The 20,083-nt window shown below is 40.9% G+C and overlaps 1 protein-coding gene across 1 annotated transcript in view; it reads right to left on the reverse strand.

Annotated features, from left to right (window-relative positions):
- lamb2l (laminin, beta 2-like) overlaps positions 1-20,083 on the reverse strand; it is a 47,947-nt gene that overhangs the window by 21,546 nt on the left and 6,318 nt on the right. The window contains exons 2-5 of the mRNA XM_070910788.1: positions 15,093-15,172; positions 4,783-4,952; positions 793-928; positions 326-399 (exon numbers count right to left, since the gene is read on the reverse strand). Coding sequence (XP_070766889.1) covers positions 326-399; positions 793-928; positions 4,783-4,952; positions 15,093-15,150 — 438 coding nt within the window. The 5' untranslated portion in view covers positions 15,151-15,172. The remainder of the gene's footprint in view (positions 1-325; positions 400-792; positions 929-4,782; positions 4,953-15,092; positions 15,173-20,083) is intronic.

The raw sequence follows: 20,083 nt of genomic DNA on the forward strand, positions 1-20,083 counted from the left end.
TTATAATGAGACTTGTATTTCATGTATGAATATAATACACGTCCCATCAATAAGTTATGGGCTATGAGAAAAATCTGTGACATTTGTTATGGTATCAACAGCCTGACTGATCTATCAGGACCTTTTGTTTCATGTTGTCTTTACAAACAGTAGGATGATGGAATGCAGCCATCGAAGTTCAGTGTACACAACAAAGACACACCTAGACAAGTATGCACCCTGCATGCTTAAGCACATACAGTACTGTCACCTCTTTAAACATAGGTCCACAAACACACACATACACAACGGCACCTACATACATGCAAAAAAGTGCGCATTGTACCTTGAACTTTATGATGAGATGCGTGAAGTGGAATTCGGCCTCCAGGTTGAGTCTGATGCTGACATTCTCCTCTCCTGTGGAGGAAATAACTGTCACTCAATGTCATAACAACACAATGGATGTACAAGTCTTGTCTCCTAAAGTCAGTGTCTGCTAGACGGACTGACTGTAGGAGATCTTTCTTTGCATTTTTGTTACCCCAGTGAGGACATAGATTTAGCAGTAAGTCTTTTTCTTATACCACTGCATCTCAACAACATATGGTAAGTATTTGGATATAGACTTACAGTTAATGAATTAAAATGTATATGTTCTTTACCATCAGGATTTAACTATCAACAACACAACACGAAGAACAAATATATTCCTCGCATACATATACTCTCATACATGTGGGAGGACAGAGGCAATGAACACACTGATGTGTTCTTGTGTTCTGTTGTAGAGTAAATACAAAACACACACACCGTTGACAGACTGCCACCAGGTGTTGTCTTCAATGCTGTCCATGAGGTAGATCACGTTTTCGATGCGGTGGCTGTTTCTGTGGCGGTACGGGTCATAGCGATGCTGGGAGTTACACTCAAAACACTTGTCTGACTCCTGTCGAGTTAGAAAACACACATTTACTCTTGGAGAAAGTTGTTGGCTCAGAAAGTTCAGCACCTTTCTATTTGTACCAAAATATCCCAAAAGAATGAACCATCTGTGTAATAAACCACCCGCGGATGTTACATGGGAAACAATTCAAACAACTTGCTGTAATTCCTTACAGACACCTACAGTGTGTACGGTATTACTTCATTTAATTTTGTCTGCACAGGTTGTGTCTTGTACATGTAGTACAGTGTCAGTCAAGCCCCTGGGATGGAGCTGTTTCCTCAGATTAAGGTTTTCATCTGTCAAGCTGAAATAATGTGGGCAATGTGCGCCAATACCAGTGTGAAAGGGACAAAAGGGGACTGGATTGTATCTCCACTGGGTCAGAAGATTAAAAAGGAAGAACAGCTGACAGGAGAGAAAAGAAAGCGAGGAGTAAAAGAGGGGAAGAAAACAGGAGAGGCATATGAGAGCAAGGGACACAGTGGGAGAGAAGGAGGCAGGTGAGAGGATAAGAATAAAGGGCAATAAAGAAAACCTACAGCAGTGACAATGTCAATATAACAATCTTTAGTAGATTTAATGTTTACCATGTTCACTATCTTAGTTTAGTGTGTTAGGATGCTAACATTTACAAATTAGCACTAAACATTAAGTTCAGCTGATGGGAATGTCATTGGTTTTGCAGGTATTTGGCTTTAAACCAAATTATCATCAAAGTTCTTACATTTCATCCTGAGGGGGACATGAGCGTTTCACGGCAATCCATTCAATAGAGACTTTTCACTAAAAACCAAAAAGGTCAACCTCATGGTGGCGCAAAAGGAAAAGTCAGGGGATCACTAAAGTCAGTAGGATTCATTCTCTGGGAACCATGGATGTCTGTACAAACTTTCATCTCAAACTTTCAATATTTGAGATATTTCCATCTGGGCCAAAATGGTGGACCGACTGACTAACTGACAATGCCATCCCTAGAGCCACACAGCTAGCATGGCTAACAATCGATACTTTGGGTATCCAGAGGGTCTACACACTAACATGACTGTTGCATCTGAAGCATCAATGATAAAGATGAGGATAATGAGACAAATGCTTTTTGCATTTGTCTCATTATCCTCATCTTTATCATTAAGGGAGGCACTGACATGAATGGAAGGGGAAGATGAAGGGAAAATGCAGTTAGCTGCTGACATTGATGAGGTAGAAGGAAGAAGAAGGAGGGGAAGAGCTTGAAGTCAGAGGGCATGGGAAAGACACAAGAATGTGGGGACCAAGGCCAAGAGCAAGAGCTTGAATGAAGGGGTGTACTAGAAGTTAGAGAGGGTGGTTAGAGAAAGGAAGGTGCAGGTGAGAGAAGTGGGCATGCAGTGGAGAGGGGTCTCAAACAGCACAGCGGGGTTGAAGGACAAAGAAGGGGGCCGGCAGAGAGCGAGGGAGATGCTGGGAGAGGGTAAAAAGGGGGTGCGTTTGAGAGGGGGCCATAAAGAGGGGAGCGGGGGAGGGAGGGGGGGAGGGAGAGGGGGAAAGAGGGCTAAACAGGCAGATGAGGGTAAGTTGGCACAGAGAAACAGTGGATTCCAGGGCAGCGTTTCTTAATTAGGTTGTTGTCAAGGGTGATTAAGCTGCAACCAACAACATGGCGGTTAAAGAGACTCAGCTGAGAGGTGAAAAGAAATGCCTAAAGCGTGCTGGAAGTGATGTGTGTGGATGTGCGTGACCACATGTGGACACATGCCCACATGTAAGTGAATGTGTGTGTTTTTAACATGCATGCTTGCCTTCTTCACCTACCCTCCCAGCATAAATCTGCCCAAACCCTCATCTCAGAGCCCGGCTGCTGAAAAGGGCATTCCTCTCTGCACAGTAGTCCATCCATCCTGATGCAATGTGCCATTATTAGAGAGCCTTTCTGTAACAGCACTGAGTATTCGCTGCAGCTTTATACTGTTTTCAGGAATTAAGGTCCAAGAGCAAGGTTTCAGGTAAATCTAGATTTACCTTATCTAGAGTAGATGTAGCAAAAAGTAGTAGTTAACCAAAACACCTTGAACTTCTACTCAGAAAGTTTAAATTCATCTCTTTCTCCTCTTTCAAGGATACTGTAAAGCTTCAGTTGGTGCTTGGTGTAAACTTGTGTGGCTTTAAGACCCTCCCTCCCTCCCCCCTCTGAGCTCTTATTTATCTCCCATTAGTCAAGCCTGGTCAGCTCAACTATGAGGCTTTCTGCTCCAACAAAACACTGATGTAAGTCTGATGTTGATGTTCTTTGTCACACGATGGTGGCTTTAAAAAAAAAAAAGCACACCCCACCTACCTCATTCAGTTTCCTTTCCACCTCAGTTACAACTCTGAAACTGATATTCCCTTGTTGTTGATACAGCATCTCACTTCTCATTTTCCTGCCATACTTTTCGCTCTTTTCTCTACTGCCTCCATGTCTCTGACTTCCTCTGCATCCTCCTTTTTTTTTTTTGTCATTTGTCATTCCCTGTTTTTCCATCTCCTTCACTTTTCCTGTTCCTCTCTCTTGGTCATGGGAGCTTGTCTAAAGTTACAGTTTTAGTTCCACTCTACCAGGTAGGTCTGAGGGCCAAACCAGAACCCCTTTAAAGGTCTAAACACAATTGGCTCGGCAGCAGCTCCCTAAACACACTGCTTCTCCTGGGATAGAATTGTGCATAAAAAACTATGCAATCCGATCCCACAAGGAACAAAAAAACTACCTAGGAGACCCTACGTCAAACACAAATGATTGATGAACTTCTGGACATTTAAAGGCTGAGGGACAAATGTTTGGTGTGGGCCTCTAAAGTAGCTTCTGACAGACCAGCAATGGTCCGCACCTGGATTTATGGTACGACAGGTTATCACCATATCCTGCCTGTTACTGTAGTAGAGGGCCTCTCAGCAATCAGACAATGTCAATCATGTTCACCTGGAAGTCGACACTGTTGAATATTCCTGCCCTGAGGCAATGGAAGTGCAGGCACATACTTGTAGATGCACGGAAACACATGTAGTGTACGGATGCAAGAGAGGTGAATGTCAACTTGATGGTGAACGTGTCAGGAGCCTAAGCCTAGCCTAAAGACATTTCTGCTGGCATTTATACCACTCATACATCAATGTGTAAGTTTAGCTTTAACATAACCATGTACCTAAATTAATCACTTAATATGGCCAGCGATCATGGAAATGACAAAAACGGAGACAATAAAAAGAAAAACTAAAAGAGAGCTTACTTCAAGGTAAAAACAGCAAGGTTATGATATTGACAGAGAAAGAGATGCAGAGAGAGAGAGAGATGGAGGGAGTGTGTATGTGTGTGTGTGTGTGTGTGTGTGTGTGACTAAGGTGTGGCTGACTTGTGTGTCCACCTGGGGCCTGATATTGAAAGGCTGGGTAGCGTTGGGGGGCCTGGCTCATGGAAAAAACGGACAGATGAACAAATGAAGATGGAAGAGTGGCGACTGAAGGATGAAGATGGATGAATGCATGAAAGAAAGAACAAACAAACCATCCCATTTCTCTTTGCTTTGACTATAGGGGGCCATGTATTGTAAAGGAGGGTGCTGGGAGATGGAACAGGCAGGTGGGAGAGGCAAGTTGAGTGTATATGAGAAACTTTTAAAAGCAGTGAAAATTGAGGGTTTTATATTCTGAAAATGCCAATTGTGGAAAAATCAATGTGAATCACAGCACATAATACAGGGTGCAAATGAAGGAAGAAAATAATGCGTGATTAGCATTAGTCATTAGCAGGAAAAGTGTGAATAGAAAATCAGCCATCATCTGAAGCTGATAATGTTACTCTTTATATTTCACCTTGACTGTGTGTTCATGTGTGTTCTGACCTGCAGATGGCTGACAATGCAGTAGTGCTCCGGCCCGTCCAGGCCGCAAGTAGAGGTGGCGGATAGGTTGACAGCCCGTCCAATCAGAAGGTTTCCTGTCGCAGGATAACAGCTGCCCTCCGTGCAGCCATGAGGGCCTGATGGGAGCTCCTGTCCAAACACACTAAGAGCTGGAGGAGGAGGGATGGAGGGTAGAAACAAAGGAGACAATAATTATTTTACTCATCGTACTTTACATGTGAAGCTCTTAATGCTGTGGAAGTGCACATAGTCAGAGCATTTCATCTTAATAAGTAATTTAATTCAGAAATTAGTAACAATACGTTGGGTGGCACACAAAAATGGAGCTGATGTGGGTATATATCCTTTATTAGAAATAAGTGCATGCTTTAAAGGCCCAGTACCCCTGTGTTTTCAGATGTTAATTGACTAATTAGGCCTCTGCTCTGATGTGATCGGAATCTATGTACTAATAAGAATGGGGGTCACTTCAAAATCCAACACTGTGGCAGTTGTTTGTGATGCACCCCATTTCGATTCAGCACACAAAAAGCCACATGCCGTTGTCATGTCATATCAGAGTTACTGTTATACTTTCTAACCCCAATGTCCAATAATAGCTTAGCATGGCAAGCCTGTCAAGCTTTGTACTCCCCCCCATGCTGAAGCGGTGTGCAGGGGGTAGTAAGAGCAATACTCAGCATTTAAGCTTGGAGGGTAGTGTCTTTTTTTCCCAAAACTAAAAACGCAAGAGCAAAATTGTATGTTGGGGAACAGTGTGTTATCTGCTCTAATGTAAGCTGCAGTCGTTAGCATGTCCAGCTAAATAGCAAGTTACGCTAAAAAGCCCTGTTCACGACTAGCACCTCCACTGTGTCCGAGATAGCTTTATGTTTACAAAACACATTAGCTAGTCCACATCCTAATAGCATTTTCTCTTGTAATGAAAAACATGATTGATAATACGAACTGCTTAGCAATAAAATGGAAGGAACCAAACAAACATAGACGCCTCGTGTCAGCCAAACTCATTAAAGCTAGTCAAACTTAAATTTGCCACTATGTAACAGCCAAATTGCAGACATTGTAAAAGGTGTGAAATTGGTCCTAGACTGATAAAGGCAAACCACTCTCTCTAACCTCCAGGCAAATATATCAGCAAATATTGGCTGATGCAGATATATCGTATCGGCATACAGTATAGCTCAGCTGATAAATAACGAGTAAATGAGGTAGAGAAATGCCAAAGATATGTTTGAGGTAATTTATAGTGTCGCAATCATATCTTTTTGTCCACCATAGAGCACTGACAAGTTTGTGTTTCATCTCCATTCAGTACATACCTTTGTCACAATTCCTTAAAAACTAATTTAAGGTATCCTTATCAAAAATGTTGTATGTGTATGTTGTAAATATGTAAACAAATTTTTGTAACTCTCAAGTATTAGTATGGGTATTTGGCCTAAATTATTCAGTTTCAGTCGGCTCTAATCCAGAGTAAGTAGACTCATAGACAGCAAGTCTGGCTACACAGAAGCATGGTGGATTATAAATAGTAAAATCATTGTTGTGGTATAACATTTTAGACACTGCCTGACATCTAAGATAGTAATTGCCTTAATGGACTTAGGTGTCTGAGAGGAAGCACATTCATTTTAACTCTCTGAAATGCTCTGGCCTTGTTCCCTCAAACTCTCTCCCTCACCCATGTAAACACTCTCTCTGCATCACTGATTCTGAATAACGGGGTTACGTGAGAGAGAGACAGCAAGAGTGAGGGGGGTGGGGGAGAGAGACAATGAGATAAATTATGGTAAAGCAAAACTGAAAGATGTACGGAAAAACTATGTGGACGGACTAATTTCTACAAACAGAATTAAGAGGCTCAGAAAGGGTTCAGCAGTCATTAAGACAGTGTAGAGACAGTTCAGTCAGGGTATTTACGTCAAGGTTTAACCATTTACTTTGCAACATATGAATGAACATGAAACCTTATTGAGAGAAATGTTCTAAATTCACTGTAGATCTAACAGCATGAGAAGACTATGGAGACAGAAGGAGATACATATGTTGGGAAGCAGGCAGTGATGTGGCAGCAATGATGTATGCTGAAGAAATTAGCACAAAATCTTTTTCTATGGACTGTGAAAAGGGCGTGGTCGTATGGAACATGTGACTTCTGTGCCTGCCTGATAAAAAAAAAAAAACTGAGGCTCCATAATCAGCAGTGCACAGAGTGATAGGGGATGAGAGATCTTGACAGAGATATCTGAGGGCCTTTCATCCTGTTGATCTACAGAAAACAACATGTTGAGGCATGACAAAGACACGAACTGTTTCAGATGGAATCATAAGCATCCTCGTAAAAAAAGAGCTGCATATATGCATACAGACTCTCTATTGGTGGAGAGCTCATTTATGTAGCACTCTGAGGTATGACTGTGTGGTTGATTTCACTCATGAAATACTAAAGGATTCAAGCTTTCAGTCACAGGCTTGACATACAAGGAAAACAGAACACAAGAACACTTCAGTCACACTCGGCCATATGCTGTATATGTGTCCCTGTTGGCCAGATTGCAAATCTGATTGTCTGTGTTTGTGTTTTCTTGGGCTACATGCTAATCGGGGTCACCAATACTAGTCCAGAGAGTGGTGGTGATGCACCCCACGCTTTTTAGTAACAACCAAAACAAAAATAACTTTTGCGCTTTAGTTACAGTTTAGTCGCAACAATAAAAGTTTAGCTAGCTAGTTAACAACTATCCATAAGCAACCACAAACGCACAGACATCCTTAAAATGTCTGCAGACTGTCCTGATTTGTTTTCTACGTCTGATGAATGTAGACTTCAGTACCTGTTTACAGACAAAGTGTTTGACCTCTTTCAGTCTGTGTTAAATGCTTACATGCAACAGCATAGGAGGGTGCTTTATGTATGATACAATAAAGGCACAGTCTCAATATATTAATGCTCTTGTTTGTTATTGTTTGTAGAAAACAAATAAATTACTTCCTTACTTACACAGATGAAACGTATTTATTAACTACAGACAAGACAAAAGTTTTATTGTCTTCATTGGACGCTGCTCCCTCACCCAGATCACTCAGTGATTGAACCGATATCAGATAAAGGCTGCAACAGCTCCTTCTGTATGACTATATGTGTTGAAATTATTGGCACAGGAAGAACAACGGCTAATTCAGTAATTAGTTATTATTAATTCAGTTTGGTTGCCGAGTAACTTCAGTCGCTGTTATCATGGGGACAAACGCTGCGAGAGGTTATTTTCAGAGTGCTTACCGGCATAATTACATTTAAAATGAACACACATTATGTCTGCATCTTGGAGAGACAAATGCATGAACACCTTTTCAACATCTTGTCCGACCCAAGCCCTTTGCTGCATGCCATCCCCTCTCTCTCCCCTGCCTTCCCCGTCTCTCTCTCCTGTCAATAATGCCCCCACTATATACAAAGAGAGGTGCATCCTTAAGCTGCTATGAGAGATGATATGAGCCTGTGGAGTGTAGGTCGTGGGTCAAATAACGGGGAGTTATTTAGCCTTTTAAGAATATTCATTCTGATCCAGTTTGAGAAAGAGCTAATTGGTAGGCCTCCTCAGTAGAAAAAATAACAAAAATCATATTCAACACAAAAGATATGTTTGAGGATTTACAGTTTTGGGTTAGGGTTAGTGTTAGGTAATGCAACACAGTCATTGTTGATTAATTAACAAAATCATCCCACTATCTGTACCATTTAATGATTCAGGAACTAAATAGATTTGTTTTTTCATGATTACATGCAAAACAGCACTCAAATACTTGTGAATATACTTAAAGTGTGCAGATTCTAGTGTGCAAGAATTCTATTTTGTACAACAAAATGAAATACTTTTATGTCAAATCTTAATCGTAATAAATTCCAATATATTTTCACCGTTTTCTGAGACTAGAAAAGACTGCAGCTCCGTCAGTCCTTCTGTACACACACACACACACACACACACACACACACACAATGTCTGTGTGTGTATAAATCTCTTGGCTCCAGTTCAAGTAAAAGATTTAACAGAGGCAGATTTTCTGAATTCCTGTGAGGCATTAACAATGCCTGACTGACAATGTTAACAATTCTACTGATAAACCTGCAGGAAAATACACCACACAATCACTTGTAATGTTATTCCACTGCATGAATATACTATGAGACTCATATTCACACACACCGTATACGCAGGTGTGCTCATGTACAATGTGAACATGCAGAATTGCACAGACATGGGTTAGAAGGTAAACCTGTGGACTGTAGATAAAGATCAAACACACCCTGGCCAAACATAAAACACAAGGCAGCGCAGCAATACTGAAGCTCAACGATGTTATGTACAGACACAAGGCTGCAAAAAGAAAAAATTTCCCTAACAAACAAAGTCTAAGAGAAGTAGAAAACTATAAATACGCCCATGTGTGTCTTTATTAAAGCTGTAATGTCGTCCCACCCCTCTACTCAAACAACCTTCAAGAATACAGAAACATAGAAACTGACTGAGAGCTGTAGCTGGGTTTCAGCTGACCTCACTTTACAGGTATGACATTATGCAATGGGTTCACTCACTGGTCAAATAACCTGCCCTAAATGAGACGCCATGAAATACATGGAAATCTTCCTGCCATGAACAAAAAACTTGAACTTCATCTGGCTTTGGATTGTAACTAGAGGAACTCAATCAAGACTCAGTCAAAGCTCCTCCCAGTCTTTGGAATTCAGGAAGGTTGAAGTGCAGCTGTGGTTCAACTTTATTTGTAATCCATTACAACATTCCTATTTCACGAGTTTACAAAGGCTTCCACGTCTTCTTGTTGCACTTCATGTTACTGGCACTGTTTTAACTTTGTGTCTCCAATATGTTTTGCGTATGACGGAGTACTGTTGTGAAAAATAATTTCAAAATATTACGACTTTTTCTTGAAACATTTTTGAATTCTTCTTGAGTTTGTTTTTATCCTCAACATACAAAGACACATTCTCAAATGAAGATTTCCTCAAAATATTTTCACAATATTCTCTAAATCTCTAAAAGAATGTTTCTCCATCTCATCTTGGTGTTTTTTGCTACTACAAAGTAAAAAAAAAAAGATATACCCTGGTGATGAGTAGAACTAATTTATGTCTCTGATTTGATAGTATTTTACTATCTGTAACTATTTAAGATTTAGCACAACTTCAAATTGATTTTGATGGAAAAGCCCCAAAGCATGAAATCAGTTCACTAAAATGACAGAAATTAGCATACAGCAGGTTACCACTTTAATGGTAACCTGTCATTCAGATTTTAGGTTTTGAGCTGCACCGGCTCTGTATCATTACAGTTTATCATATTGGCCATAACATTCAGATGTGTTATGAATTCCTCTCCCGACACTCTGTCTAGACACGTACTTCTCATAATTTGCCCTCAGTTTTAATTAATGGCAGAGGTTGTGTTCTGTCTTGAAATAGACCACACATGCATGGTATGTCGTTACTATAAAGTAACAAAAAACAATAGTGTTTGTGTTGATGATTACAAGTCAAAGCCATCATCTAGGCACACACTCAAATGTGGGAGAGCCTCATTTTTCAAAAGATGCCTCTGACATCTGAGACATGACAGTAGTGTTCATCCCCCTCTCTGTGTGGGCTGTCGGAAACATATCCTTTACTTGGTTTTCACCTGCCCCGACTAGCATGGAGGACGTCAGAACGTGTATTTTTAGGTGTGGATTGTATTACTTTAGTGGTGCATACAGTAACATACTGACATCATCATTTTCAGTACTGTTTGTGCATATGTTGCAATTACAGCCTGCTTGTAGGATGCTTTTAAACTTTAGGAACCTTCAGATTTGATTGCAGAAGTGACGATACAGCTCAACAACAACACACATGAGGGGAGAGGATGCTTAAGTGACCAGTCACCAGGTTGAGGCTGGGAAAATGACACTTAAAAGTGCCATTCAGCAAGGCACTTCCAAACCGTGATTACTTTAGGTAAAGTAAGTGTGCTTTCATTCCATTCAAGTTATTTTCAAGACATTTCAAGACAAGGACAACAAAACCCAGCAAGACAAAAAATGCAAGCAAAGACACTTAAAACAGAAACACTGGTTCCAACTAAAATGTCTGAGGTTCTGGGGTAAAGAGTGGGAACGTACTGTCTTGTTAAGTATTGGTAAGTTACCTGCCATTTTTGACTTATAGGAGCGCTACGCTATGCTGAGAATCTAGCTGTCTGGTAAAATGGTGAACCTAGTGGGCACCTTTTGAGGCAAACCAACAAATGTGCCTGATGGACACAAAAACAGTTGTTGTGCAAGACGACCGAACGTCAAAGAAAAAGCAAGGCTGAGATGCATGAGTGTGACTTGAAGTCAGTGAAGCCAGCTGCACAGATGTTTGACACCAGCTGGTTTACCAGTGTGTGATTAGCGTGTTAGCACGTGGCAATGTAGCACACACATGCACACAAAGCAGATACACAAAGGGGAGGGGTTGCAGGTAAACACACCCTGGGGCATCTCCCTCCTGTATACAGCACCGTGGCAGGAATGCAGAGACAGAGAGGAAAATGTTATTCATTAGAGGAAACATTCCAGGCGTCAGCGTGGTGTCCGCAAATGATGCAAACGCACGCTTGAGTTCTGCATGTATACACACAAACAGTATGTAGGCTAGAGAATGGAGGTACAGGATCTACACGGTACACACACGTTCTTTCTACTAATGGCCAATCAATAGGGTTTCAAGCTTCAAGATTCAAACGCATGCTGCGAAATTCATCCCCATCTTATATCTATGTTGAATTAGTGATACAACATTTCTGCTGGAGGTGTAACAGCTTTGCAGGAGGAGGCAGGAATGTAAACAAAGCACGTTGATTTTTCATATCCAGTAATCAGTGTGGCAAGCTCTGAGATCCAGGTTTTGTTTTGTTGGGTGATAAGTGGAGTTTCTGCACTGCACTTCTCATTCAATGTCCTTTAGTACAGCAAAGTCTTTTCTGTGGAGTTTCTTTTGATGAAATTCAATGTTTTGCAGATTATTTTCTTTTTCTGTTCAGCCATGGTTGCAGTCGTTCATTGCTATTTCTAATCGGTTAATCGCTTTTATGAACTGCAAACAGGCTATCACTATTACAGTATATAGTTATATGAATAATTAATCAAGAGGAGCAGATTAAAATGTAAGACATTATTACTTTCAACTCAAGTAATTCATTTAAACTACTACTTTAACCTAGTCCTTGCTTGTGTAATCTCAGTTTGACTAATTTTACCTTAACGGAGTCAAATTCTGCCTGAAACAGTGTTGACAATACAGTAGGTCTCCAATGGATAATGAACACATAGAGCCCCCTAAAAATCTCAGAATCAAATTTTGGGCATATCTCAAAAATTTAGCTATATCTATTTATCTATGTTGTTAAGTGTATTTGCATGTTGAAATGTTGAAATGTGAGGAGCAGCAGTATCCATTCTAGCCTGTTCCCTGTGCAAACTACAAACGTTGGTTAACTGATACATTTAAACTCCACCAAAGCATATTTGAAAAGCCCGATTTCATGTCTTTAAAGTTGAGTTAACATTAACCAGTTTATAAGCAAAATATCAGTTAGTAATATCAGTTCTGAGAGTCTGAGAGTGCACCTCTGCCAATGAGTTTGTACTTCCCATATAAAAACCAGTATTCAAATAATGTCTCAAATAAAACACGGGGGTCTGCAAGAACAAATAAAGGCCGGTCGCTGATGAAGGCAAGGTAAAAACACAACACTGCGCTTTCTCTTTTTTGAAAGAAATAATGCTTTCATACGCTAATGAAGTTCAACCCTTTCTTCTTTGCTGCTATTGATCAGTTAAACTCCCGTCAACACAACTCTTCCTGATGTTTTTTCAGTTACCTGTAGTCAATCTTTGGTAAATGAGATAACTATTGAGGCTGTCATTTGTTGTTTAGTCACCCTAAATATTAATTAATTCTCTCATTGATTAATTGATTCATTAATATATACTGCAAGACTGAAGCAAGCTCACCATTACTGAAGTTGGCATATTCTGCCCTCTCACACACAAATACAGTCTTCTTCCAGTTAATAATTAACATAGAGACTGACCTAGATGCCTGTGTGTCGGCGAGTTGGGAAAAGCAAGTATAATATACTTAGTCAGTCTCAATTTCCATGTGTGGGTGGCTAAAGTTAAAGACAAGAACTTCTCTTTAACTTAAATCACTGTTAAGTCTCCGGAGACACCCAAACACAGACACATAGGTGAGCAGGAGACAGAACATTTAAAAGTGGCTGTCCGTGTGTGTGTGTGGCCCTTTTCAAAAAATGCCCCTCAGTCACCAATTAACCCTGCAAGGGCCCATTCTGCCTCAGATCCAGCGCTGCTGTCAGTAGCCCATCATTTACTACACATTCCACAAATACCCCAGATTCTCACAGCTTCCAGATCCTACAAGCTGACCTAATAAACCTGCGTTTGCACGACCACAGGAGCTTTAACATCATGTGTGGGATGGAGCTGATGCTCAGTGCAACAAGTGTCCACACTGGAAAGCAAGCGTGAATACATGGCAATGCTTCTGTGGACGATTATAGAGACCACAATTTTTTTTGATTGTGGGAAAATAAATGTTTAAATTTGATTACGGTGAAAGACATTTTGCAAGTATTGTAAGCTCAGGACCATGTACAGGTAAGAACCTCTGTCTCCCTCACAGGAGGGGTCTGTTGCACAGCAGCGTTCAAAGCCAGCTGAAAATCCACTTCACTTTGTATCTAAATGCAGCTTGTTCGTTAACTTGGCGTGAGAGAGAACACTGACAGTCCGACTTTCAAAAGGAAAGTCACTCCATGGTGCTCCGCTCCCACTCTGCACCACTCACTCCCAATTTGGGAGCCAAATAATATTTACTTGATATTGTGCTTTACTTGGTTGTTCTGCTGTAAATACAATTTAAAATTACAGGCCTTTTGGTTTGCTTATTGTGTTTATTTAACAAATAAAAAAAGACAGAGAGTGTGTTTACAGAGAGTTTCCTGAGGGTCTTGGATTACAGTCCTTATTCTTCTCTATATGGTGGTGAATCAAGTACGACATAATTATTATTATTATCATTTAGGGTCTGGCCACCTGGTCATTTTGACTTGACTAAAAGGCAACATCAACTCAGTGAAGGAGAGTTAAATTCTTACTTAAAACCTTCACTTCCTGTTTCTTAAAGTAAACACAATCCTGTACAAACATCTGTGGTTACAGCTCAATCCTGTGATTAGCGTGCATGAAATAATAATGGATTAGACCAAATGACAATGTACAAGGAGAGTATGAGTCTGTGAGGATTTCCTTTGGCTGTGAGTCTACTGAGGCAAAAACAACAACAACATACTAAGGGTTAAGGCTTGGAGGGAGCCTGTTCACACCGTCTTCAGTAATAATTACCACATTTCACATGCTACCCTACTGCTGCATCACTGAGGAGGAATAGGCTGGCATGACACGCTTTGGTTTGACTGAAGAGACTTTGTCCTGTTGCTATAAGTCATTTCACACTGTTGACTGACGATGAGATTTTGAACATGTGTGACTGAGACATCTGAAAGGTGCTCAATAGCCAATGAGCTTAGGCTTGTCTCTCTTCACTATTACAGTCTGTGTAATATTGTGTGTGCAGCAGCGAAGGCAAAACAACAAACAAATATCTTTTGGATCTGTTTTTGTACTCGCATAAAAACTGCAATATAAAAATGTGTAATCACTGATAAACTGCAGCTCAGCTTACCTGTTTGACACCTCACCTGTGTGGGTTGGTTCAATCGAACTCTGGTGCGTTTGCCCATGTAGTGTGGTTCATTTGGGCTGGTGTAAAAGCAACAACAACCGGACTGACCGCTTGAAAAGTAGGGTTTCGGCCCACTTCCAATCGGACTCTGTGTGGTTCATTTATGGTGTGAAAGCAAAATGGACAGTTTTGACAGTAGATACGTGATTTTAGCAAGATTTAACAAATGATTAACGACTACAAATAACTAACTACTAATACGATCAGCAGATTGCTTTAATAGCTTTTGAATTCATGCTAAAATCAATCCACTATCACTAAATTCTGTGGTTGGTCTGCTTTGCTTTCACACCACAATCAAACTGCACCATAATCCAATTGGAATCAAACTGAAGCCAGGTGGCCTAAATGGCCTAAAAGAGATGTGGAAGCGCCCCCAAACAGACAAAGACAAAACTGATCTATGACTTCTACTCACCCAGCATGAGGAGGCCCAGATACACAGTCATGATGGGCATCAGGATGCCTGGACGCATGGACACCAGGCTGTCTCTCTGGCTGTAACAAGCGGACACAAATAATTTTAGAGTGTGACCAAGAAATCAACAAAACATCTATATAAAAATTATTATTATTATTATTTAGTAAAAAACTGCCAGAATAAAAAGGAGGCCAGGGCAATCATTTCGCAAATTTCCCAGAAGTCATTTTTTTCTGAAATTCTCCAATTGTCAAAGCAGACGGTAAAAGCCTTTACCCTCCTAAGACCCAAGCTCTATCTTAATTTCTCTTTGCTATTTGGGCTTATTGGGACCTGATAAGTATAAAAACTAAGCATCATCTGTTGACATGATGTGGTTCCACATACGGGGACAATTTTGAATTTCCATATAAGCAGAATTAAGTATTATGGTATAACCCAAAATGTGATGTCCACGCATGTGGATGCCAGGTCTTAGGAGGTTACAGGTCTTAACAATGGTCTTGTTTGTCTGCAGTACATTTTTACTACTATGCCCCCAAAGTGCTGTGGTTATGGCTGGTGTTAACACAACACAAAGCAGCTTTAAATGGTAAAAAACGGATTGCCGATGCAGTGTAGTAGTTCAGAGTAGTTCTACTCTGAGGTAGAAGGGTGTTGATTGTGTTGAACCACAGAGGAGAGAAAAGGCCTCTTGTATACTCAGGCTCCACAAACATAGAGACCACTGTGGGTGTGTGTGTGTGTGTGTGTGAGTAGGCACACACTTTGACAGACAAGAACACACGTTATTCATGTCACACACTAAACCAATCTGACTTCTGAGACAAGTAAAAGTGGTAACAGGAAGACAAGAGGACGGACTAAATGAATGGACTGACTTCACAGCCAGGTTTGCTTTTGCAGCCTAAATAAGTCATTTGAGTCAGAAGGAGAACTGCTTTGTCGTCTGACAAATCACAAATCAAATGTCTTCCATTTTAAAGAATTTCTAAAGCTTAACCTTACTCACTAATCCATGTTTGAGATCTAAAGCAGGTCTCTGTTGGAAAGCATTTTTCACACTCAGCTTGGTAATGAGAGGTCCACGTGGCCCAGTGCTCTCACTGTCAAAGGCAGAGGCACTGAGGAGGGGCCGCTCAACATCTCAACACTCAGTTCAACAGATTTACATGTGTATTACGCTGTTGACTGCATCCATAACAATAAGCTATTTGTGTTCCTGATGTTTACATGCAAATACCGTATAACAGCCTGAACTAACTTGTATCAGCTGCTGTATGCCAATATTCCCTTCAACAATGAGAGATCACAATAGCTTTTTGCTTCATCACTACTCAAACAAAGTCAGTTTTACTTGTGTTTCTTGGTAATATTCAGATTACGCTGTCCATGCATGCTCACCCTACAGACATAGTACATGGGCAGGATATGAATAGACAAACTAATTATTGCTGTGCAAGGAAAACCATGCATTTAATGATTGAGAATTTTTCAGAAAAAAAATGACGGATTAAGTGTTAATTCATGGGTCGAGATAATTTTCCAGCTTCTTACATTAAATAAACAGCTACAGGCGACCTACAGAGGTAGTGACATAAGGTCACATTTTAATCTAAAACTTCACCACCACAAGACTAATTCACCGAAAACACAAGAATATAGACAGAGTTTCAGCTGATACAAATAAGTAAAACACTAAGACCACACTTACAGTAACAGTGTAATATTCATTATCAGTCCAGCATTAGCAATAACTGATTGTAGCTTCATACTCACACAGCCACAGGTCACCTCACTCTCCTCTGCACTGCGTGGTCAGAATTGCTCACTCTGTCTCTGTGGGCCACTTTGGTCTGTCAGTGTGTATGTGTGTGTCGATTCCCGTATCCAAGTGTGCACGTGTGCAGGCCCTGGATCCGAATGTGTATATTTACGCGTGCATGCACATGTGTGGTGTGTATGTGCGCCAGAATGTGTAAAACAAACTTGAAAGCACAACTGACGGCAGCAATGTAAAAACAGAGGGAATACCGCCGGCAAATGGGAACCCAGTGTGCAAGACCCCCCCCCCCATTCCTCTCCTCCCTCCGGCTCCCTCCGTTTCGTCCTTTTTTGCTCCCTCCAGCTCGTCACTGGGGCACTGGGGTGAATGGACAGCTATTCTTATTCTAATTCCTCTGTCACTCTGTGGGCCACTGGCTGAAAGAGGGGAATGGTCTCCAGGCTTTTGGAATGCACCACCCCTTTCTTCTGGACACTGAGGGAGAGTGAAGGGCGAGAGGAGGCCAGAGAAAGAGAGAGAGAGAGAGATAGTTAAAAGAGGAAGAGAGAGAGAGAGAAAGAGAAGAAGATGGAAGAAGTAGTAAACCTACTGGAAAAAGGAATGAGGAAAGGAGAGAAGGGACTCTGACGGGGACGGAGAGACATTTTGGCTCTCTGGGGTAAACTAGGGCACAGAGCTTCAGTGCAGCACCACCACCGTCCACTCCACCGCACCACCACATAGCACCACTTTCATGGCACTTAGCAAGAGGAGCCGACCAACGGATGAAAGCTTCACCAACCTGCACTGAAAGACAAAAATGCACTCTCCCCAAAACTGTGAAGAGCTAGTCGTATGCACTGCAGGATGAATGCTGTGCAAACCTTTTTCACTGCTATTTTTTGTAAAAAATTATTATTATTATTATTATTTAAGATTTGTTTTACTGAAATGCAGTTACCAGTTCTGCTGGTGCTGCTTCATCCGTGTTACCTCCAGTTAGACTAAAGAGAAAAAAGGGATGTGACAAATCAACTGGGTTGTGGCATTGGACCGGGGCCATGGAGGTCAACTCTATTCAAAAGTTCAAAAGGTTGAAGCAACTGGTGCTATGACTAGATCAGAAAAGACAAAGGGAAAGGAGTGGGAAGGTGCGTGTTTGTGCCTGTGCATGTAAGATATATATGCATGTCTGGGTTATGTGCATGCATGTGTGTGATTCAGGCGAGACGACAAACAAAGCAGTGTTCACAATCACAGCTCTCTGGTGATGCGACCTTTGACCTCGGCTAAAGAGGGAGATGGATGGTCACACAGCAGAGCTACTGGTGCAAGTTCTAGGCTAGATGGCTCAATGCACTCAATGCTGCAGAAATCAATCAATATATTTTTTTCTACATTATAGATTTTCTCAAACCATCAGTTGTGAGAATTTAATTTCAATCACTGCACTCTCACTCATCGTCTTTTGTACTTGGTAATTTAGGTTTGACTTATGAGACAACTGAGATGTCTTCCTGGTGAATAAATGTAAACACCCTTTCCAAAAGAAGTGCAATCACAAACCTGAAGAGAAAAAGCCTGAGCAATGAATGCATTAAAACTGAATACTCTTCGTCACAATATCTATCACACATTCTGTAATCCTCCACTTCACGAGCATGCAGGCATCCAGGTATTTAATAAAGGAACTACTGTACAAGTCAAATAAATCAGAGGAGAAAAGTCAGACTGTACCAGGTTAGCCTAGACCTTGAGCAAAGACTGTGACGCAAACACACACACACAATCGCGACAACAAGATAAGAGGAAACCTGCAGAAAGTTCAGTGCCACCACTACAGCTTCTGTGTAGGCGTCAGACAAAGCCAAGAAATCTCGAGACACCAGTCCAAACAATCCCAGGCTCCCATATCCTTAAACACAATAACACGATAAGCCAGACTCTGTGTGTGTCTGAGTTTGTGTACACATCAAATGAAGGGCTTCAGACTGAGCTACCGAACACACCGCCAATACGCCACAGCTTGAGACTCTGTTGTTGGAGTACTGTAAGACAAGGGCGGGCTGGAAAGAGGATCAGATCATTCAGATGAGGTCATGGAGGAAGTCTGCTAACCTTATACAGGCAGGTGACTCAATATTCAGAGCTGCTGCTACCTGCGCTACTGTGAGGGGGAAATATGTGCAGTCATCGAGAGCGGTGGTTCCCAACCTTATTTGTCTGATGTATCCCCACAGCCCAGATGAAATCAAGCTCATCTTCATCGCCATGTTCCAAATGTGTTCTTTTGAATTGATTTTAAACTGGATGTTATCTAACACCACTAATTATATAAAAGTGGATACTACCTTGGAGTGGCAGAAGTTTTAACCATTTGTCCATTACTTTTAGCTAACTCCTCTGCTATCTAGTTTCCACACACTCTCAAACGCAACATGTTCAGTTCAGGTGTTGCCGCTGACTCAATATGAGTATGTATTTTTTAAATCAAATTGTAATGTCTACTTTTTCAAAGTAGTTAAGCTACTCTACAATCATCCATGTACCCCCTGACAGCTACAGAAATGGTTAGGAATCACTGATCTGGACAACACAAGGTATAAAAAATTAGGAATAAAGAAAAGAATGAGTTAAAAAAAAAAAAAAAAAATCTCAAAGGACAAAATCTGCAAATAGCAAAGAGGCAATACAGTTAATTCAGTTCGCCTCTATTGCAGATAAACTATATACAGTAAATGATATCATATCATATAGTCAATTTAGTACAGAGCAAAAGCCACAGTTAACAAACAGAAGGTGAAGTGCACTCAAGTATCAAAGAAAAGAGTGCCTGGTTAAAAACTAACCACTGATCTTACGACACAAAACAACCCATTGCAGCAATACTCTACTCATATCTACAGCAGAACGACCAAACATAAGAAAGTGCCTTGAAGTGCAATACTTTTCAGTGCTGCTCAGTTGAGCTCTTACTGACTGCACTGCTCAACAAGTTACGCACAGCAGAGAAATGTGTTAGTTGAATGCTGCCTCCTGAGTGCGACTTTCATTTCTAGTTTTATTGCTTCCACACTTCCACAGTTTTTTTTTATCTACCTTTAATTCAGTTAGTGATTTACTATATTGTTAATAAATGACTTCCAGCTACCCAAACAGACTGGATGAGAACTTGCATTTAGCTTTGGGGTATATATCACTGTATGTGTCGGTGGAGAGAGTA

Source organism: Enoplosus armatus, chromosome 8 (assembly GCF_043641665.1).
Source record: "Enoplosus armatus isolate fEnoArm2 chromosome 8, fEnoArm2.hap1, whole genome shotgun sequence".
Taxonomy (NCBI): domain Eukaryota; kingdom Metazoa; phylum Chordata; class Actinopteri; order Centrarchiformes; family Enoplosidae; genus Enoplosus; species Enoplosus armatus.